The 24148-nt window shown below is 33.2% G+C and overlaps 1 protein-coding gene across 3 annotated transcripts in view; it reads left to right on the top strand.

Annotated features, from left to right (window-relative positions):
- Positions 1–24148, top strand: part of CDH19 (cadherin 19) — a 111777-nt gene that overhangs the window by 43663 nt on the left and 43966 nt on the right. For all 3 annotated transcript variants that reach the window (XR_003116656.1, XM_025365242.1, XM_025365241.1), the window contains exons 4-7: positions 11547–11666; positions 14840–15004; positions 20599–20783; positions 21282–21535. Coding sequence is in view for 2 of the 3 variants with exons in the window: in XM_025365242.1 (XP_025221027.1) it covers positions 11547–11666; positions 14840–15004; positions 20599–20783; positions 21282–21535 (724 nt within the window). In the remaining variant the exon portion in view is untranslated. The remainder of the gene's footprint in view (positions 1–11546; positions 11667–14839; positions 15005–20598; positions 20784–21281; positions 21536–24148) is intronic.

Here is a 24148-nt window from a genome sequence, read left to right as displayed (position 1 = left end):
GTTGTGTGTCTCAGTTCCCCTGGCTAGGAAAAGGGATTCCCTTCCCCCTTGCGCTTCTCAGGTGAGGCAATGCCTCGCCCTGCTTCAGCTCTCGCTGGTCGGGCTGCAGCAGCTGACCAGTACCGATCGTCCGGCACTCCCCAGTGAGATGAACCCAGTACCTCAGTTGAAAATGCCGAAATCACCGGTCTTCTGTGTCGCTGGCGCTGGGAGTTGAAGACTGGAGCTGCTCCTATTCGGCCATCTTGCTCCGCCCCCAATGATGGACTTTTACTGATGGCATTTATATTTGAAATGCAATTACTTTCAAACTAGAACTTTCAAGTAGAATTGAGATAAGACATTATGTTTTCCCACTTGTCATTTTGGATTTGCAAAGTTATTATTTTTCTGCCATACAAAAATATAAGATTTATTAGACCACACGTAATAGAATGACTGAGGTTTGGAAGGATTGAATAAATAAATGAATGGGTACCTGGGTGGACAAAACTGCTAAATAAGAGATTAGAATAGTTTAGGCTGTAAATAGAAGATATCAGGAGATGTGTAATTCAGGGAAAGCATTCTGAAATTGTATCTGAATAGCCAGTCTATCATGTATACAATCTTCATTTCAATAATAGTTGCTAGTTTTACCTGAAACCTCATAATGTCAAAGAAAAGAATGGGCATTTAAAATACATGTAATATTCTACTTAATAAACAGTTAAGACAAAGCACAGTCGGGTAACTTACCTTCTGCAAGTCCTGTACAAAATCCTGCTAAAAGTGAAACATGCTTTAGCCAGTTACATTACGTGGAAAATAGCCATAATAAATAAATATTGATATTGTACACATTATGAATGATTATTAGTGTTAATATACTTTATTTGTTTATATGTTTGTGTATGTGCAAATGTAAAAGGAATATTTAAAACCTCACTTCTTTAAAATTTAGTTTCACATATTTCTGCCTGAAAAAGCAAGGAAGATATATTGTCTAGTAAAAATATTCTCTATCCACTCTCTTTGGAGCTTTTCCAAATAAATATCCTCCACCAAATTTTTCATAGCTGTGGTCACTTAGGGCATCATTTTAATATTAGCAAGTGTCCAACATTCTTCACACTTGCAATGACCATTTACTTTTATTTTCAAAACCAGATGCTTTTGAAAATGAATGAGGATAACTAATGAGTAAGAGTCTGTTTACCTTACTATTTAAGGAAGCTTATTATGGCATTTCAGATTTTAAATTCAAATATAGTAGGTTATAATGATCTCTGTAATTATTATACTTAAAATTATTATTTTAAGTTGCATTTTTTGGAAGAGCATACAGAAAATTTAATATTCTTCATCATCAATATGACACAATATGTCATAAAGGAGAAGTTTTATAGAAATATTAAATTCACCTTAATCTTTGTATTTAAAATCTATACAAATTTAATTTCAGTTAATTCTCAGGAAAATAAAAATCACTAATTTTAAAAATTTATCACATTTGAAAATTAGATTCCATAAATCTCTTGCCTTTGGGCACATGTGTTGAACATGATTGAGGCTGGGATGAATTTCTCTTCTTATTCTTCTGAATATATTATTGTTTGATTTCTTAAACACAGTCTAATTTGTTTTACTTAAATTCCATGAACTCAGATTATAAAAAGTAGAGGTGTCAAAAATACAGCACGAAAATAATAAAAATAACCTAGTGTTTAGGTGACTATGAACAGAAAAATAAAAAAATTGAAGAATGCTTTGCCTAGTTAAGATGACAAGTGGGAAAATATTATCTGTTTCTTGAGTTTCATCTCGAGACTTTAGGTTGTAGAGTAATTGCAACTGAAGTATAAATGCAGCAAGAATGGGTCAATCAGTACTGGTAGAAAAATAATTATCCTTGTACTAATAAAATTAGTTCCCAATGTGAAGCAGTGAGCAGATACACCTATAAAATTATTATGTCATGTATTTGATCACTTGATCACCTATTCATCTTGTACCTGTTTTATTGTTGCAGAAATTACTGATGCAGAGTGTGGATCGCTATAATATTATTTGATTTGCATTGCTTTACAGTTGACAATTTTACAACCCAATATCTCAATAAATTTGTTTCAGATTAATCAAAGTATACTTGTACTAAAACTGGATGTAAAAATAGCTTTTCCATTACATTTTTATCTACATTGTAGGAAAAGAATGGTGAGTCTTCTTACTATTGAATTAAAAGCCAATAAAATATAACATACTAAAGTAAATGTCATTTTGAAATCTACAGCTGAAATCTTAGCATTCAAACACTATACTGTACTGTGGCAACTGTACTTTAGCATTCCATAATAAATGTAAGCTTTAATTATAAAATGCCCTTGCCACAGGTTGCTAATTTCTCTATTGCCTACATAATATCTAAATTAGTCTGCATGTGAAAATTTTTCACTTTTTATGAGTTTTTGTATGCCTCCCATAATCCCCAGTGGATAAAACATTCTATGTGATACAGGGGAGGACATCATTCAATAAAGATTTGTAAGCCATGTTAAACATCTGCATGATAATAGTTAATTCCTCAGGATAACTCCTGGTTAATAATAAAACTTCCATAACTCAGCAGAGACGGAGTCACACTGCCTTTACCTCAGGTTTTATTCACTGATGGCAGAATACATCTGATGTTTGGATAAATTATTATTGATGCTTCCATTAATGCTCTCAATCTTTAAATTTTCTATGTAGTTTTATACAGGTTAGCACCTTAAAACATTATCAGAATGCTTCATTTCACACACACACACACAAATATTATCTTCTGTTAAGATGCTATTATCACACTAAAATTTTCTGTCATAAAAATGAAAAATATACCAGTAAATGCAATTTCTAGAGACGACCAAACTAACACTTTCCTTTCAAGCATGTGGTACAAGTTTACATCCTGTGTCACCTACGTCAGTGGTCCCCAACAACCAGGTCACGGACTGGTACTTGTCCGTGGCCTCTTAGGAGCCAGGCTGCACAGCAGGAGGTGAGCAGCAAGGAAAAGAGCTAAGCCCTATTTGTATTTACAGCCGCTCCCCGTGGCTTGCATTACCACCCGAGCTCCTCCTCCTGTCAGATCAGTGGCAGGATTAGATTCTCACAGGAGTGCAAATCCTATTGTGAACTGCACAGGTGAGGAAGCTAGGTTGTATATTCCTTATGAAAATCTAATGCTTAATGATCTGTCACTGTCTCCCATCGCTGCCAGGAGGGACTGTCTAGCTGCAGGAAACCAAGCTCAGGGCCCCCCACTGATTCCTCATTACGGTGAGTTGTGTAGTTATTTTATTATATATTACAATGTAGTAATAGTAGAAATAAAGTGCACAATAACTGTAATGCACTTTAAGCATCCCCAGACCATCCCCATGCTCACTCCCCACTCTGACCATGGAAAAATTGTCTTCCACGATACTGGTCGCTGGTGCCAAAAACGTGAATGACCACTGACCTATATTACAATAAGTTTCTGCAAATACTGTGACTGATAAAATAAGCAAAGCCAAATATTGTGTTGAACTTATTTTTATAAAGACCTTTTGCAATGAAAAGTTGCCAAGATTCGGAAACTAGCTAGAAATACATAATTAATGTTTTAAATTTGCAATCATGAAAAGTCTCTCCACAGTAATACAAACAATGTCAACTATCCACACAACAATGGAACCCAAGATGATTACAGTAATAATTATATTTGTATGTTTATTATCAGAATAAGTGAACTGATATGCTACTCTAATTAAAATACGATTCTAAGAGAATTTTTTTTTTAAGTACGCTTTTGTTCACTTAGAATGGATACAAACTACAAGTCGTTTTGATTATTCACATTTGCAAATACCACCGCCACCTCTGATCCAGCCACAGTGACCCCACTCAGGGTTGCATGCTGAACTTTGGAACCTTCAGTCCCCCAAAAAAGCATTTTCTCACTCTCTTGTTTATATTCGTTGCTAATTTGATTACAAGGATCTCATTAATTTAAACTTTTCAGAGTTCCCATCATTTGGTAGTTACCCAATTCTGCTTACTGGATGGTGTATTGGGGGGAAATAATAGGACTTAAGGCTGTGGCAATTCAATGTACACAATTCGTGCTACATTATTTCCATTTTGTATGCTATCCTAGTGGTCATTTTATATTGTCACTGTTGTTTTAAGGTAGAGTGAGGGATCAGATCTCCAGTTTTACCCAAGACAGTTCTGCTTTACTCCTATTTTTCTGTCATCATGTCCTAGAATCATTTGTCCCGGATTTCCTGTTTTTCAAAATGACTATTATTAAGTCATTAAAATAAGCCAGAGTGAATTTGCAAACATTTGCTTTGTACTTGTAGCTTCTTCCATGGAGTGTGAGAAACAATGTGTCAGACAAATGAGCAAAAAATAAACTTCTCTTAAGACTTAGTTAAATCTGAAAGGAGGACAAGGGATAACACAAGGCACTGTATGATAAAATAGTTAACTAAGAAACTCATTAAATGATGTAAATACTGATGAAGAATATTCTTCTGGTTCTATATTTAATGTTAAAATCTTTTCTAAAAAGAAAGAATTTAATTTTTGATTCACTAATGTAGTGAGATCCACTCTGCAAGTATTAATGCTCTCAGAATAAAATGTTCATCAAATGAATGAAGAGAGGCAAAGAGGTTAGAAATAAATGACCTGTACCATGCTTCACATTCTTATCAGATAATGCACCCTAAATATGCTACCCTACTTCAGTAGAGTAAGAACAATCAATCCATCCTGGGTAGAGGAACAAAAAATATGTTTAACAAATTGAAAAAGAGATTTGGGCATTGAGAAAAATATAAAATTCGCCAGGCCTAAATATATGTTTTCCATAAATATTATATATATAATTTGCCCTGATTCTGAAATTTTTGCTTTTCCCCCTCTATTTTTCTTTTTTCTGAAAGTTTTATTATTCTAATATTTATATTCTTATGTTTCTTATTATTTACCTTTCACATTTGGATCTACCATCTGTTTTAAACTGATATTTGTGAATGGTTTAAAGCAGGTGCCAAATTTTATATCCCAAAATTGGTGTTAGATAGATGGACAGATAAATGGAGATATCAAACTGACCTTACAGAATTTACTGAAAACTTTCCCTGGTGTCCATCTTTGCCACCTTCTCATGAAAGGGTTCCCTATATTTGTATAATCTTATCTCTGATTCTCTAGTTGACTCTACTAGCTATTCATTGCTCCAGGGCAAATATTATTGTCTGAACTACTGTAGTTTTGTCCTAGGCGTTTGCTCCTTATTAATGCAACTCCTATAGGTATTCTTCTTCAATAAAATTGCCTTGCAGAAGTTGCAGTGTTCAGACCATGCCATTGCACTCCAGCCAGGGCAACAGAGTGAGACTTCATCTCAAAAAAACAAAACAAAACAAAACAAAGCAAACAAACAAACATAAAATGCCTTGGCCATGCTTGGTCCTTGTTTTCCATACAAATTTTATTTATTTTTTAATTGTCTTTCCAAGTTAACCATTTATACAATCTACCAGGATTTTGATTGAGACAGCTTTTAAGCTGTGTATCTTTTTTATTTTTAAGTAGTCATCTAATTCCTAAATCCAGTATTTTCATCTGTTTACTTGTGCCATTAATTTATCTTTAGTTGTTTTACAGAGGTTATGATTTTTGTTTAAATATTCCTGAATATTTTATTTCTTTTCATATATATTATATATTTAACTAAAACAAGTTTCATGAATATTTATACCAGAGTGTGTGTGTGTATATATATATACATATATTTAAAAAATTCACTTTTATATATCTTTTGTGTTCCTGTTGACTTGTTAAATTTATGAATTTAATATTTTTCTGTAATTATATGCATATTTTATTTGATTTTCTACCAAAAAATATTATTGACTTTAATTATTTAATTTTATTTATTCTTTTCCAATATTTATTTATCCACCTGTCTATAAATGCGTTAGAAGTGCATGGTATTGCCTCATTGCATTGTCTAGGAAGTTAAATACAATGCTGAAAAAAAATAATAGTGACAGAAAAACATTTTTTTCCTTTTATTATTGCAGAGGAAAAGTTTTAACACTTCACAATTAAATATAATTACTGTCAAGTCTTAAAAGCATTCAGAACGTTTCCTTTCATTCTTAATTTTTAAAAAGTTTTTATTGCAAATGAAAGTGGATTTTTAGATGTACTTTATATGTTTTTGTAAATTTTTCTCCTTATATATATAAAAAATTGAAATATATTTTCCATGGAAGTACAATTTTAAAAGTTTCCAGAGGATACAGATATGGCCTTTATAAACAGTGGTTCTTACGTAGAATGGTAGTCATAATATTTCAGAGCACAACAGCAATTCATAGTGGGTTGTTTTTAGGAAATGGGATGGCCGGGAATGGGAGCCACATTTCTCATCAGCCAGAGGCAGAGTGATTCTGACAGTAAACAGTAATCAGGACGTGACGGAAGTAATTACGTAGCCTAGAAATCCTCCAGCGCCTGAAAAGAGCATTGTGGTGGCATTCGTTATGACTTAAACATGACACAGTGCTGATATTACAGATAAATGCTGAAATACTTACATATGTTCTTATAAAAATTATGTAGGAATTAAACATTCGTTGTCTAAACCAACAAGTATTGGTTAACCTATATTTAACTAGGAAAGGAGCACTATAAGACAATTGATCATTTCCACTGAAAGACACTTTATTGGTTTCATAGTAATGTTTTCAATTTTATGTGGACTATAATTCCTAACTACAGGTGAATGTACAAATTGATTCGCTTACAAATAACAAGTCTTCATAAAAATATAAATATTTACTATTGTGTTAAATATTTTTATATTGCTTTCTGCTTTTATATTTAATTATTATTATGATCTATTTATGTTACTTGACTATTTCTTGAGGATTTCTGCAGAATATAAGTTACTGATTAGGAAAACATACAGGCTTAATTCTCTTTTAAAAAAATAGAAACTATCTAAGAGGATTTAAAATTGCTTAAACTGTATTTTATAAATCGTGGTGTCAATAATAACTGAAAGAGGAAAAAGAAAGTAGGAAATAGCTAAATAAAATAAAACAAAGATAATTAGGTCCTGTAAAAATCAAACATTGCTAAGATTCATCTAAATTTTACAGCCAACATTTCCAAGGCATGAGTAAAAATTAAGAGAAAAACTACAAGCACTAAATATTTGGAAATACTGCTGCATATATTTGTCCTCTTAATTTAGATATATATGTTATATATAATATATTATATCTAATTATATGTAGCAAAGTATATCTAATTTATATCTAATATATATAGCAAAGTCCTTTGGTAAGGATTATCAATTATATATAATATGTAAAGCAAAAAACAATTATATGTAATATATAATTTATAAATTATATATTATATATAAATTAAGAGGGCAAATGCATATATACACACACATATATATATATATTAGATACAGATATATAATTAGTTACAGATTTATGTCTGTCGGCCAGACTGGAGTGCAGTGGTGTGATCTCTGAATGCTGCAATCTCTGCAAGGCAGTTTTATTGAAGAAGAATACTTACAGGAGTTGCTCTAATAAGGAGCAAAGGCCTAGGACAAAACTACAGTAGTTCAGAGAATAATATTTGCCCTGCAGCAATGAAGAGCTAGTGGAGCCAACTAGAGAATCAGAGATAGGATTATACAAATATAGGGAACCCTTTCATGAGAAGATGGCAGAGCTAAACATCAGGGAACCTTTTCAGTAAATGTGCATCTATACACACACACACATATGTGTGTGTATATACACGTGTGTGTGTGTATATATATGCACATTTGTGTATATACACATATGTGTGTGTATATATATACACACACACACAATTACTTAGATCTACGTGTGTGTGTGTACATATATATATGCCTCTATATACACATAAGCATCTTCTCACACACACAAATGTAAGGAATGAATCACTTAATACTCACTGATAGTCCTTACCAAAAAGTAAACATTTCTAAAACATTGTTGAGTTAATCCAATTCCACAGCCTTGGTTCTTTTAAAATGCCACAAGGTTCATAAGAAAGAATAGTAAATATTTCCCCAGAAATTAAAATTCCCATCAAATTCATATATGAGTGGTATTCGGAATATTTATAATATCACAGTTTTTATCCACTAAAATTTCTAAGACTTTGACGTTTTAGATTTTCTACACACTCAGAGAAATTATTTTGTGTAATCTATTAACAGGCTACATTAGATTCCCCACTTAGCAGAGAACAAGAGAAAAATGTTGAAGAAGTATCTTTTGGTTACAAGTAAATGAAGCATCAGTAAAAAATGTTCACTTGCTCTGGCATGTCACTGCCTCTTTACTCTCTATGGGTCAGATCAAGAGGAGACCTGAGAGAACAGGTGTACAGTAGGTTACTGAGCAGGCACAATAATCCAGGTGTGTGTAAGGAGTACACATTGGCATCAGATACAAAGGGAAATCAAGAGAAATGAGAGGTTTTTCCATGTCTTTGCTATTGTGAATAAGTCTGCAGTGAACATGGGAGTGCAGATATATTTGCTAGTGGTGTATTTCATTTTCTTTAAATAAATACCCAGTAGTGGGATTGCTGGGTGATATAATAGTTCTATTGTTAATTTCTTTAGGAACCACCATATTGTTTTCCATTATAGCTACATGAATCTACATTCTCACCTACAGTGCACAAGTGTTCCCTTTTCTCTATACTCTCACCAACACTTGCTATCTCTTGTCTTTTTAATAATAAACATCCTAAGAAGTGTGAAGTGATATTTCATAGTGGTTTTTATTTGCATTTTCATGATGATTAGTGATGTTGAGAACCCATTCATATAACCATTGGCCATTTATTTGTATGTGTCTTCATTGGAGATATGGCTATTCTGGTTCTTTGCCAATTATTTAATCTGGTTATTTGACTTTTTGCTGTTGAGTTGTATGAGTTCTTTTAAATAAATCCCTTATCAGATAGAGGAATAAATAAAGAAACTGTGTTATATATTTATAAAGGAATATTATTAAGTATTGTCAAGGAAGAAAATCTTGCCATTTGCCACAACATGGATGAGTCTGGTGAACATTATGCTAAGTGAAATAAGCCAGACGCAGAATAAAAATATTGCATGATCTTACTTCTATGTGGAATCTTTAAAAAAGTTCAATGTACAAAGATAGAGAATAAAATAACACGTCGGGGGTATGAGGAGGGAGGAAATGGAGAGATGTAAGTCAAAGAATACAAAGTAACAGATATGTAAGACAAACAAATCTAGAAATCTAATGTACAACATGAGGACTATAGTTAATAATATTGTATTATATTTGAGATTTGCGATGGGTGAGTAGATTATACTTGCTCTTTCCATGCACACACAAAAATGAGTAACTTTGTGAGATGATGAATATAATTTGCTTCACTATAGTAACCACATTAATATCTATATGCATAACATATTGCATACCTTGAATATATATAATAAAATTTATTTTATAGAAAAAGTGTGCTAAAAAAACTGGACTGGAAAAAAGAACCTCACTGTATGACATATTTCTGTCATCAAAGTGTGAGGTCATCTTTTGTGAGTCATTGCATTTTCTGGACTTCTTTGTTCTCATTTGTATAGTACTAGCTTAAGGGCTCTAAAGACTTATATTTCTAAAATGTATGTTAGTCAACTCTACAAATGTTATGATTTTGATGATGGTGTCTGAAACCAAAGATAGGAAATATAGTTCTAGAAACCAGGCATGGGAACCCCTTATGGAAAGAAATGATAAAGGATTATAATGAGGAAATGTGGTAGAAGTAAGTGGATCGGTGCATAGAAGGATAGTTAAAGGAACAAGTCTTGCCAAATATAGATCAATGAAAGTGATGGTCCCTATGAACTATTTTGTTGGAACAACTTTTCAAAATTACTAAATAAATTCACTTTAAAATATCTGAAACTAGTAAGTGTGTACAAGTTGAGTGGTTGAAGGAATTGAATAAGTTTTGGAAAAGAGAGGCAAAGAGTTTTCTTCTCATGCATTTGATTGTTCTTGATTTTGAATCAAATAAAAGTATTACCCATTAAAATTATATGAATAAGAAGAAATTCTACTTCAATAAAATATGCTGTATGATATTAAAACAAATATTAAACAGCATTATAAAATGTTAAGACAAAACGGCAAAGCATATATACTACTTAGGACCACAGTGAAAGCTTCATGTTAGTGAAGTATAGAATGGATTCCTATTAGAGTGTATCAGTTTATAAAATTGGTCTGTGATGAGAAAATTCATGATGCTAGCTGTAAACAAAACCACAGAAGCTATTTAATTTTGTGTCATTCGTGTTGCCATTCTTATTGACACAGTACATAGTGTTTCAAGAAATACATATTTCCAACAAGATCCATGACATTCAATTCCATGTTTACAGCAAGATACTTTGAAAGCTCAATATTTTTAAATAAATATATATATATTTTAAATTTGAGCACTAGACTGGGTGCAGTGGCTCAAACCTGTAATCCCAGCACTTTGGGAGGCCGAGACGGGAGGATCACGAGGTCAGGAGATCGAGACCATCTTGGCTAACATGGTGAAACCCCGTCTCTACTAAAAATATATATATATATGAAAAACTAGCTGGGCGAGGTGGTGGGCACCTGCAGTCCCCGCTACTTGGGAGGCTGAGGCAGGAGAATGGCATAAACTTGGGAGGCGGAGCTTGCAGTGAGCTGAGATCTGGTCACTGCACTCCAGCCTGGGCGACAGAGTGAGACTCTGTCTCAAAAAAAAAAAAAATCTGAGCAATAATTTTAAATGTATAAATAATTATTCCATATGATTTCATTTCTTGTTACTGAATTTTAATGAGAATGCCTATGTTATCAATATCTGCAAGGTTTTACTTGCTTTTTAAAAAATTCATCAAAGCAAGTAGGTATATTAGAGAAGAGAATTAAGGGAGCTAAATAATCATGCCCATCCTCATCCTCAACTGAATCCTCTTTCAAGCTTAATTCAATAATCGTTGTAAATATTTATCAACCTTCTCCAATTTGTTTAAGGTACATACTACACTCTAGTTTTTGGTGAAAAGCACTTCCAAGTTCCTTTTAATTTCTCCACTAATAATACACCTTGGAAAAGTTTATGATTTACAAATTACACATTACAGTGAATTGTTTAATAGCTACATTTTATTAGGCCACCAATCTATATGTTGAATATTCCATATTGCATATGGGGATTAGGAATATTTTATATTAAAAGTTATATTCTTTTGCCTGAAAAAAAAAATAAAAAACAGCAAAAAAATACATTACTTTTACAATTAAGAACAAGGAGGTGAATTGAGCTTTCATTTTGTAACAACGTCTTGCTTGGTAAAGAAAGACCGCTTCATAGAACTGAATTCATCCTGAATAAGACCACAGTCTTAATTTACTGTATTATGTTCTCTTTAGGAACATTAGTCATCCAGGTGACAGCAAGTGATGCTGATGACCCTTCAAGTGGTAATAATGCTCGTCTCCTCTACAGCTTATTACAAGGCCAGCCATATTTTTCTGTTGAACCAACAACAGGTATTTGTGAATGAAGCAAGCAAAGTTTAACATGATTCTAAAGAAGGCAATTGTCAGCAAAAATTATCTGCTTAGAAACATGTTTCACAGTAGACCTGATATGCCAATACATAAAAAGATTGCAATTCCTAAGCATTTAATTACTTTTAGTCTTTTAGCTGATATTTCTAAGGTTAGGAAATTGGATTTTCCATGTCCGTAGCACAAATTACTTGCATATGTGGTATAAATCATATGTAAGGATTCCTTTAAGTGAATTAGAAAAAGAGACAAGCAACCCAATTTAGAAATAGAGGGAAAAGGGTTTTATAAGCAATTGACAAAGAACAATATACAAAAGCCAGTAAGCATATTAAAAATGCTCAGCCTCATTAGTCATCAGGGAATACAAACTAAAACCACAATGAAATACAGCTGCATACCCCTACAGAATGACTGAGATTAAGTCTGAGTATGAAGCTAAGTGTACAAATTGTTATGAGACATTCACCTAAAAATAATTCTGTATTTTACATATTTCTGATTTACATGAATATAATATGTGATTCTTTTTCTGCATTGCTTTACCAATTTGCATTAATCAATTAAATATAAAATAAGTAGAACACACGCTTTTTTCTTTTCTTTAAATAATCATATGACCCTAATTCATTAAACAAATCTTAATTGTTGTGTTCAAAACAAATATTAGGCCCATATAATTTTTTTTCCTTTAGGAGTTTATAGTCTCCTCTGATTTAAAAAAAAGTATATAACTAATCATCCAAGAACGTGAGAAGTGCCAAAGAAGTAAAATTCTATGGTTTTTGATACAGGGAAAATATTATTTCCAGCTTATATCAAAACCTTTAAAGAATTAAAGTATTGTGTTTGATCTTTAAACATTTCTTATTTATTCACTCAGTAAATACTGAATGTCTCAGCCCTTTTCAGTTAACGTTTCTTTAGAGAATCTGATCCTAAAAAATATTATTTGAGTGACTGTGTTCTTAATTCTCTCAAGAATGTACATGGCCTTTATTTTTTCAGATGCATGGAAGGAAAATTATTGTATTATATGCAATGAATGCCTCAAAACATTAGACTTTAATTCCTTCCCACATTCAGGTCTCAAAAGGCTGAATATGTACCAAGTGTTACACAACTTGCTAGATTTATAAAGGTACAAAGTTGCAAAATTTAAAATGAAATATAATAGTAACAAAAACAAAATACACTCATGGACTCTTCTTTCTTGGAACTTGCAGATAGACAGGAAACATGAATAGTGATGCACACATACATTCCACTGTGGGTAATTATGAAGTAAAACCAAAAAGTTCCAGTGGGAGAAAACAAGTGAGGCTCACTTTATATTTTGTGGTCAAGGCAGAATGCACTGAAATCAGAATTTTGGCTGAGCCTGTAGACAAGGAAGGGAAAGCGGAAGATGATTCCAAGGCATGGGAAAAATTAGGGAAATTCCTGACGTGGGAAAGAGTTGAAACTCTTAGAATAACAGGACACCAGTGTGGAGAAACACAGCAGAGAGAAGAAAGGGAGGTGTCTAGAGTACAAACACATGCTGGGGCATACCGGGCCTTCGTGACCATTTTTTCTTTCCACTTTGCACACTGACTTTTTAAATATACTGAGTAGGGTAGCTAAACTATAACTTGCATTGCTGGAGAAGAGTTGGTATGGACAGCAACAAACATGGATCAAATTACTGAAAGCATAAGTTCTGAAGTGCATAAGATCCAGAAATACATATTCTTTATTCAGTCTAAAGGCTGAGAGGAAAAGTTGAAAGCTAAGTAGGCGCAGTTAATGGGGAACAAAGACTCCTACGTCCCTCTCCCTTGAGTCACATACAGCGAGATGCCAGCAGCACTTGCGCAACATATTCAATGCTTTCCACTGGGATTCAGATAATTGGTTACATGTGTGAAACACTTAGTCCCCAACTAAAATCCCCTCGTGTTATGGTCTCATTTATCTTTTAAAAATACATATAACCATTTTTTTAAAAAATTATATTACATTAAATTTAATCCAATATATCAAAAATACTGCCATTGCAACAAATAATCAATACAGAACTATGGAGATAGTTCACATTTTTTCTTCTCAGTCTTTGAAATCAGGTGTGCCTTTTATACTCATATGTCAATTTTTTTTCACAAATTCATTGTATTTTTTTTTAATTTACTTTTATTTTAGGGTCAGGGAGTAAATGTGCAAGTTTGTTATGTGGCTAAATTCTGTGATGCTGAGGGTTGGGGTAGTAATGATCCCGTCACAGACAGATAGTGAACATACTACCTGATCAGAAGTTTTTCAACTATCTCCCTCCCTCCTTCCTTCCCCTCTCTAGTAGACCTGAGTGTCTATTGTTTCCATCTCTATGTCCATAAATATCACAATTTTTATTGAATATTTTGTCCGTGATATATTTGGGTATTGGCTATTATCTATTTTTTGTGAATGTCTATGTGTTTCCCAAATCTTTAGAAATGTTGAGTCCTCTCCTGTGAACCTGTCTTAAGACTTTCTTAGGTTCTTCTCTGTGATAATTAATTTATACTAAATAATCTTATAGAAGTTAAGCATTTATTGCAATATATATTAATTATCTTGAGTTTGAATATATCATATACATGTATATACACACACACAGACACACACACGCATATAAAATAACTGTGGGTCAACAACCAGGTTTTCTTCAGATCTCATAATTCTAAGCAGGCTTCAAAATCATAAGGGCATGATATTTATTTCATAAATTTGGTATTATAATTTACAAATTTATCAATAATATACTAACTTCAGAGTTTCGGGGACAAAGTGAATTGTAGCAAGCCGATATTATGTTAAGATAGCAGAAAATAGTTTAAAGTAAAAAACAAGACATTCTTTTTTTTTTCTACCTGTGGATTATCTTAACATAGTATTTTATTAAGGGCCTACCAGTGTTCCTAGTATTGTTCCTAGTATTGTGATGATCACTCTAGGCTCCAGGCAATGTTGATGTTTAACTTATTATTATTATTTTTCTCCAGGGAAGTCTCTGTCACATTGTAGTGGTTCAACATACAGCAAAATAATGTATAGTGCAGTGGTTAAGAAATTAACTAGAACTTCGTCATGATTAATAATGAAATAATTGGAATTTTATTACATTTTTAAAGGAGTCATAAGAATATCTTCTAAAATGGATAGAGAACTGCAAGATGAGTATTGGGTAATCATTCAAGCCAAGGACATGATTGGTCAGCCAGGAGCGTTGTCTGGAACAACGAGTGTATTAATTAAACTTTCAGATGTTAATGACAATAAGCCTATATTTAAAGAAAGTAAGTAAAAAGCATTCTAAAGCTTCATTATAATATAAATATAAGTGTGTTAAATAGAAGTAGATTTTATTGTTTTTTTTCTAAAAATACTACATTAACACTGAAATTATATAAAATAAATTTGCCAATTGTTCTGGTATGATTATTCTAATTCATGTTGAAAGTTAAATATAAATGAAAGAATAATGTGTTAGTTTCTATTCCTGCTGTAATAAATTGCCACAAACTTCGTGGCTTAAAACAAATGTATTATGGGTTTCATTGGGTTATGATCAAAGGATTCCGGGAGGCATTTCTCGCTGTAGGATCTAGGGGAGTATTCACTTCCTAGTTAATTAAGGGTTAGCAGAATTCAGTTTACAATATTTGTAGAGTTAAGGTCTCTGTTTTCTTCATGGCTGTAAGTTGGGAGACATCCTTAATTCCTGAAGGCCTCGTTATGGTTCTTGATTTAGCCCACACATCCCAGAAGCAGCAAGGAGTGCCACATACTTCACACACTGACAACTCTCTAACCCACACATTTGCCTCTTCTACTTTTAAGCACTCATGTGATTAGACTGAATGGATAAAGCAGGATAATATTCCCATCTCAAGGTCAGCTAATTAGCAGCCTGAATTCCATCTGCAACCTTAATTCCCTTTTGCCACTTTCGGTAACATATTTACGGGTTCAGGGGAATTCGGACACAGATATCTTTGTGGGGTCCTTCTTCTGCAAACCATAGATAATCATTTAAAAATGACTTTTTGTATTTCTTTTTACTTTATAGCCAGAATAGGCCACACCTGCTCTAATAATTTAAGCAATTACTACAAGCTAAATATAAGCACATAGTATGCTTCATAAAATTTTCTTATGCAATTGTTGGAGGAATTTCTTTTCTAGGAAATTTATTTTTTAGGTTATACAGTTTTAGCTACAGAAATACATTTATAAGCACTTCCAGAAAGCAGAAGTAATTATCATGCTAGGAAGAAAATTTAATTATCATGGAACAAAGAAAGGAACCAATAAAAAATTATACCATAGCATGATTTCTTAGTTGTTGTTTATAGACAGAAACAAAACTATCTTTTGATTACTTTTTTTCTTATCCTTTTCTGTACCTTGCCCCCATTCCTCAAAGTCAAGTGAAATCATGTCATTTTTAATGGCCCAAGTGAAGTATTACTTTCACTGACTTCCTTCTGGTAGTTGAGTCCATGAATAAGCACAGGACGTTGGCATCATACAAATTTGCTTTTAAACCCTGAATTTTCCATTCATTAAGTGTACAGACTTGAGAATACTGTTAATGTGTGTGTGCACACACAAATGCCCACACCTAAATAATACACTACTGAGGATAGCCAACACATGCAAGGTTATCAGATCTTTTGATTTTTCAATAAATATCACAAATCTCAATTTTTAATTTCTGCCCTATATCACCATTTTAAATTTGGTCATATTAAAAAATTACCACTGTTATTTGGGTTGAGAAAACAGTTCCTCTGTGGATGGACTATAGGCAAAGGGGTCAGAGTTTACACCTTCATCTCTCTCTATGTAGTGTAATGTATGATGTGTGTGACTGTCCACAACATTAATGTGGCCTCTGAAGGCAAGAGGAGAATGTCAAGTTAAATATGAAATATCCAGAACTTTATAAAATAATTGGTGTATAATATGTGGGAAATAGTGACTGGATTTATTCAATAAATTTGGTCTAAATTTTATGCAGATGATGATTAAATAGCAAGTAGAAGACTCTGGAAGACAGGAAGATTCCCAAAGAACTTGTTGCGATAAAATATCCTGAAGCTTCTACTCCCTTTCTCAGTTTCCCTCTGATTTTTCTCAACTTTGATATTAAAATATTTTAAACAAATTAGAATTTTAAAATATGTTTTAAAATTGTCTTCGTTACTCGAATCTGAATATGAGATGATGGTATTACTCTTAGTACTTTCACTCAAATACGAGTGTGGGTGAATCTGATACTGGCCTCCTTACTCTTGTCCACACGATTTTCCCTTGTGGGAATCCCATTACCCTCCTCTCAATTTAAATACTCAATACCTATACCCAGTGTTGTGGGCAACACTCTCTACTCTCCCAATTAAAGGCATCGCTCAAACATCCCTCTCCCTTATGTTAACAGCGTCCTCTGCTGGTTCATATCTGTCATATCCAAACATACTTATTATTCTTGTTTCTCACATCCTAAAACAAAACAAAACAAAAACACTTTCGTGCCTTCACTTCCATACTCAGCTAAAGATGCTTTGTATTTCTCCTTTCTCATTAGATAATATTTCTTAAAAATGTTGTGAATACTTATTGTTTTCAATTAATGACCTCAAAATCTCAGAACTTACTCCATTTGAGCTACATCCACACTACTTGACCAAACTGATCTGATCATTTCTATCAATAACCTAAATGGAATGTCAATTCTCAGTTATAACACTTGATTTATTGGAAGAATTTGACATAATTGATCAACCTCTCCTTGAAAACCTTAATGGTCCATTCTCATTAGCTTTTTCTTCTATCTTACTAGTCCCTGTTTTGTCATTCTTTGCCTTTTCTTCTTCTATATATACTTTAAACTTTAGAATATCTGTGAGTCAAATACTCATTCCTTTATGATCTTAACCAGACACATGGCTTTACGTACCACCTCTGTACTGACAAGCTCGTATTAAATATACATCTCCAGACTGAACTTCTCCCATGAGCTTCACAAGAGTACATCTGTCTACTCATCAACTTCATATATTTTATATATATATATGAAGGGTTTCAGAAGAGGGGGCAGCTGGAATCAGGAGCTCAGTTAAGTGTATGTTCGTTTTTAAATGTGTATTATATATAATATATATGTGTATTACATATAAATGTATATCATATATTATATAATGTATAAATATTTCTATATAACATAACAATATATAATAGATTTATATATAAGATACATTCACTATATATCATGGATATAACGTATAATATACATATGTAATATATAATGCAAATATACTATACATGTATAATACACATTTAAAACCTAACATACTCTTAACTGAGCTCCTGATACACACACACACACACACACACACACATATATTACACATTTAAAACCTGACATACACTTAACCCAGCTGCTGATTCCAGCAGCCCCCTCCTCTGAACCCCCTCTTCCTACAGATTTTCCCATCACAGGTACTCAAACATCCAGGTTTCATATTTTTCAAGCCAAAATCTTGCTTATTCAATATAAACACGACTGTTGTGAAGAATTAGTGATCCCACTCAGATTATGGTGGGCATATTCAAGTCAACTATAATTTTTCACTCAGCCTGAATTGATGACCTCCACAATTCTGATAGCTCCTGGCTTTCAACATTCTGTGAGCAAATGCACATATACACAATGCACACATACACATACACACCCACACACATACCCTCTTCCTTCCCGGCATAAAGAATTGAAGCTACTTTTTCTATGTTTCTTTTTCTCAGAGTGAAAATTTAATTATCTGCAGATGCTGTTTTCTCTGCCTTAGAAAATATCCAAAACATGAACACTTCTCACCAACTACATCTCTAGCACCTTGGCTCATGCCACCATCTTACTTTGTCTCTGTTAGTACAATAGGCTCTCATCTAGTCTCTCTGCTTACACCATTGTTCTCCTTTAGTTTATTTTCATCACAGCTTTATAATCTTGTTAAAATGCACATCTGATCATATCACTTGAAGGTCTTCCCATCTCCCTCACAGATGTAAAAGTCCTTAGGTTGAATATCACCTAAATAGTCCTAATGGTCTGAAGTAATCTGCCATTGTCCAGTCTTGTCTCATTACCTCTTGAAACCTTAGTGTTTCTATCTGCCCCTTTGCTTACTAAGAAGCCAACACCAGGCAACTGTCCTCCTCTCTTTTCCCAGAACACTCCAGACTCGCTGGCTTTTCCTCTTCTTGAAATTATTTTTCCCCAGATATTCATTTCCTTTCTTCAATTCTTATCCAAAAGTCAAATCTACAGTGAATACTTTACACCTTATCATTAATTTTAAACTATTCCACCAGAATACTACCTTCATATATACCAGTAGCTCTTATTTATTGTCTGTTTTATCATCAAAAATATGAGCTGATGGTGGCAGCTTTTTATTTATATATATATATATATAGTCACCTGTTCTAGCCCCAGCCTCTAGGACAGGGCCTTGTAAAAATTGTGTTCAAAAAAATAATTTTTGAAAGTATGGAAAATTGTATAGACAAAATATTGACTGAGGAAAATACTTCAGTTCTTTTTCATTTTGAAGGCCAATAGTTTAATATCAGCTCAATAACATTTAAGTTTTAAACATTCGCTTTCACGTTCATGGCAATGTATTGTTTTCTGCAGATTAATGTCTTAGTGATTTTTAATTTTCCAATAGCATAGACAATTCTTTTAATTTTTCTATAATGTAAAAAGCACTACTACATAGTCAATCTTCAACATCTGCTCTAAAAAAGTAGTAAAGTATTAGCACTTTAAAAATAACGTTTATCCCACTTAAAAATTAAAGTCTCAAATGCAGTCTTTGAAGTGACTGCCTCCTCCATGCTTCTAAATGAAATAGGAATCCCTTTAAAGAAGAATTTTATTATATGTGCATCTTTTTTAGAATTCTAAGGAGTTTCATTTTTTAAAATATTGCATGTTTGCTGATGCCGCTTGACACGAATAATGTCATATATTGACATGGATGAAAATGCAATTGCAAATAATAATTTAAAAATAGTGTAGTTCTATATCAGTTTTATTCAAGTTTCTCCTGAAAAATAAAAAAAAATCCCAGCAATTTATAGTTATATTTATGTTTTTAAAATACATCTGCAATTATTTTCTCAGGACCAAATCAACTAGGTCATCTTTGACTACAAAATATTTTTTCTATTACATTCATTTACCAACTCTTTTCAATCTGTATTTCCTTGCATTTCCTCTATAGCTAATGTAATGCAGGCTCAGACCCTCAGAAGCTCTCAGAATCAAACTGTTTTTCTTGGAACTCAGCTATTTGCATGCAGACTCTCCCACCTTTATTCCACATGTATATTCATTCAGTAACTTCAGGTATCACGAATGTTAGAGTAAAATTGAAAGTTATTTCTGTCGAATTTAATTTAGTATGATTGAAGGTTACAATAAAAAATAAAACATGAACACTGAGGTGACACGCATGTAAATAGAAGTAATATTGGTGATAGACTTTCCTAAGATATATTTGAGAGATGATGATAGATGCTCAAATGAGATATTAGAAAGTATTTATATTTCAAAAAAAAAGGGAAAGAGACTATATATGGGGGCAGAGAGAGAGGAAGGTAGAAGGAAGGAGGGAAGGAAGGAAGGAAGGAAAGAGGGAAGGAAGGAAGGAAGGAAGGAAGGAATAAAAAGAAAAAAGAGAAAGAAAAAAAGATTAAGAACAAGTAACTGGGAAAGGTAGGTATGGGATTCCCTAGAGACCATAAATAAAGAATGCTATAATTGCAAGTTTTCCATGTTAAGTATTTATCCAAAATATCTCAAATTTTGTTTTTAAAGGTTTATACCGCCTGACGGTCTCTGAATCTGCACCCACTGGGACTTCTATAGGAACAATCATGGCATATGATAATGACATAGGAGAGAATGCAGAAATGGATTACAGCATTGAAGAGGATGATTCACAGACATTTGACATTATTACTAATCATGAAACTCAAGAAGGAATAGTTATATTAAAAAAGGTAGACATGTTAAAATTATTTGCCTTGCAGAATAATGCAAAATTAAAACATATCCTATTTTGTGTAACTGGTTAATTTTTAACTCATTAAATAATTGAAATGAGAACCTGTAATTTCTATTTTATGGAGAAAAGGATTTTAGAGATGATATAGTTATTACAGAGCTTTTTGAATTATATGCAGAACACTGTTTTAATTCCATTAAAAGAAAACTTTTTGGAAAATATCTTAAATACTAGGAAATTAATTCTCAGTTTCATTAGATGTTTATGCCCTCAAAAGTATAATGTTATCTCCAAACTAAAATAGGTAACTGACAATATACACACAGATGTGTTATGCCTGATTAACAATTATATCAGAGAGATCCACGTACATAAAAAGAAAAATCTAACTGAAAGGCCACTGAGACTTACTTTAACAGGTAAAACTTTTTTTCTAAGTAGTATCTTGGGTTATTAAAGCCATTTCTTCTGTGTACACTGTATTTCTTTGCAGAAAGTGAATTTTGAGCACCAGAACCACTATGGTATTAGAGCAAAAGTTAAAAACCATCATGTTGATGAGCAGCTCATGAAATACCACACTGAAGCTTCCACCACTTTCATTAAGATCCAGGTGGAAGATGTTGATGAGCCTCCTCTTTTCCTCCTTCCGTATTACATATTTGAAATTTTTGAAGAAACCCCACAAGGATCATTTGTAGGCGTGGTGTCTGCCACAGACCCAGACAATAGGAAATCTCCTATCAGGTATGTCTGTAAGGTCAGTTTTGCATTAATAAATAAGTAAATATAAATTAGATTAAAAATAAAATTGCTTTCTTTTTTTATTTATTTATTTTTATTAAGAGGGAGTCTCACTCTGTTGTCTAGGCTGGAGTGCAGTGGTGCAATCTCGGTTCACTGCCACCTCTGCTTCCCAGATTCAAGCGATTCTTCTGCCTCAGCCTTCCTAGTGGCTGGGACTACAGGCATGCACCACCACGCCCGGCTAATTTTTGTATTTTTAGTAGAGACATGGTTTCATCCTATTGTCCAGGCTGGTCTCCAACTCCTGACTTTGTGATCCACCCGCCTTTGCCCCCCAAAATGGTGGCATTACAGGTGTGAGCCACCGCGCCTAGCCTGCATGCAAATTTAAACAAGGTTATATCTGTATCTACATTTCTGTATGTCGTACTTAATTTGTAACAATTTAAATAAAATAGGGAACCGCAATGTCAGTTAAGGTGCAGTAAAATTGGTGATTTCAAACACGTACAAGAAAGAGGCAATTACCAATTAAAATTCAGTGCATTATAATTCCCTCTTAATTGGGGAAAGTAGATAAGAGGAAAAAAATTTTTTTTTTTTTTAATCCCCAATTAGAGCTGAAACAAAGCTGATCAAAATGTGGCCTATTTAAGGCTGGGGGCGGTGGTTCACACCTGTAACCCAGCACTTTGGGAGGCCGAGGCGGGCGGATCACAAGGTCGGGAGATCGAGACCATCCTGGCTAACACGGTGAAACCCCATCTCTACTAAAAATATAAAAAAATTAGCCGGGCGTGGTGGTGGCGCCTGTAGTCCCAGCTACTCGGGAGGCTGAGGCAGGAGAATGGCGGGAACCCGGGAGGCGGAGCTTGCAGTGAGCGGAGATCGCGCCACTGCACTCCAGCCTGGGCGACAGAGTGACACTCCGTCTCAACAACAACAACAACAACAACAACAACAAGTGGCTTATTTAAATACTATTTACTTGAAATGATATTCAGAAATTGGGAAAACTTTTATAGCAGTGGTCCTCAAGCTTTCTGCCACTAGGAACCAGTTCAGTGGAAGACAATTTTTCCATGGTTGGTGGGGTGAAGGGGAATGATTTCAGAATAAAACTGTTCTGCCTCAGATTATCTGGCCTTAGATTCTCATAAGGAGCTCTGTACCTAGATCCATCACATACACAGTTCACAGCAGGGTTTATGCTCCCATGACAATCTAATGCTGCCCCTAATATGAGAGGAGGGGGAGCTCAGACAGTAAGGCTGGCTCGCCTGCCCTCACCTCGTGCTGTGCAGCCAGATTCCCGACAGGCCAAGGACAGGTAGCAGTTCATGGCCTGGGAGTTGGGAACCTGTGTTTTACAGGATACCACTTAAAGGAGTTCAAAGGGTTAGAAATCTATTCTTGTATTACAATTAAACGACTATTTGCCACCTATTAAAATAGTCTGTTATTTTCAGTTACTATGTTATAATTTATTTTCCTTTGTTTTATTTTTTGTGTGTTTGTTTGTTTTAGTATTTGAGGTATAGTCTGGTTGGGCATAAAAAAACAAAACTTGTTACATAATTATTTTTCCAACACCTTTCCTTATTCATCTATTTTCCATAAACCTTCATGTGTTAATTAAGATGCCGGCTACTGCTTGGCTCTGTGAAGGTCTTGCAGTAGCTCAATGAAAAAGCTCAATTTAATTTTTGATACCAAGAAATGTTCCCACTTTTCTATTATAGTTCATTTCATAAAATGTTGCCTTCTGATATGCATATATAGTTCTTAATTAGTCATAGATATTTTAGTAATTGTATAAGTGCATATCAATTATTTAAAAAATATATCTATATACCTATTCATTTTTCTTCAGGGAACACTAAATAATATGGAATGTTAAAAAATGCTTTGATGATTAAGATATTCAATATGTTATCATTTATAATAATAAAGTATTGAAAACAATTTTAGGAATACAAGTGAATAAACTATAATTTATCATGCTTGAGATGCATAGATAATAACATTGCATATATTTTAAAGCACAATAATACACCGTGAAGAACTGCATGCTTACTACATGTGAAAATGCTACATATATATGAAGAAAAACATAAGGTGCAACCAAATCTTAAGAGGTTTTGTATTTTATAGTATCACCATTGGTGTCTACCTACTTCAGTATGAAAATATTTTAGCTAATGATTTTCACTTTTATACTGGCAATTATTACTTTTTAAAATGACTTGTATCCATTAAAAAATACATTTTAATGATTTCACAGATGTTTTTTCATTTAAAAGTGGCTGTAAATATTGCTTTTTGTACATATGTTAGGATCACTGAGGATACAGCAGTTTTTGTTGTTGATATTGTTGATATTTTTTCCATATGATATAGCTTGATTTAACAAACATTCAAAATACATCATAAAAACAAAATCAGATGCATATGAAAATACCCACTTCAGCACATTTCAGGAGGCCTTCTTTTTGGGTTTCTGTATTTCCTTTTTTCTTTGTAAGCAAAAGATCCCCAAAATGTTTGAACATAAAATGCAAAATGATTTCAATTTGAGTTTTAATTTGATAATATCTCTTCTTTAATACTCAC

The sequence above is a fragment of the Theropithecus gelada genome, chromosome 18 (assembly GCF_003255815.1).
Source record: "Theropithecus gelada isolate Dixy chromosome 18, Tgel_1.0, whole genome shotgun sequence".
Classification (NCBI taxonomy): domain Eukaryota; kingdom Metazoa; phylum Chordata; class Mammalia; order Primates; family Cercopithecidae; genus Theropithecus; species Theropithecus gelada.
The sequence above is the reverse complement of the archived record's forward strand: the minus strand, read 5'-3'. Positions and strand labels throughout refer to the sequence as shown.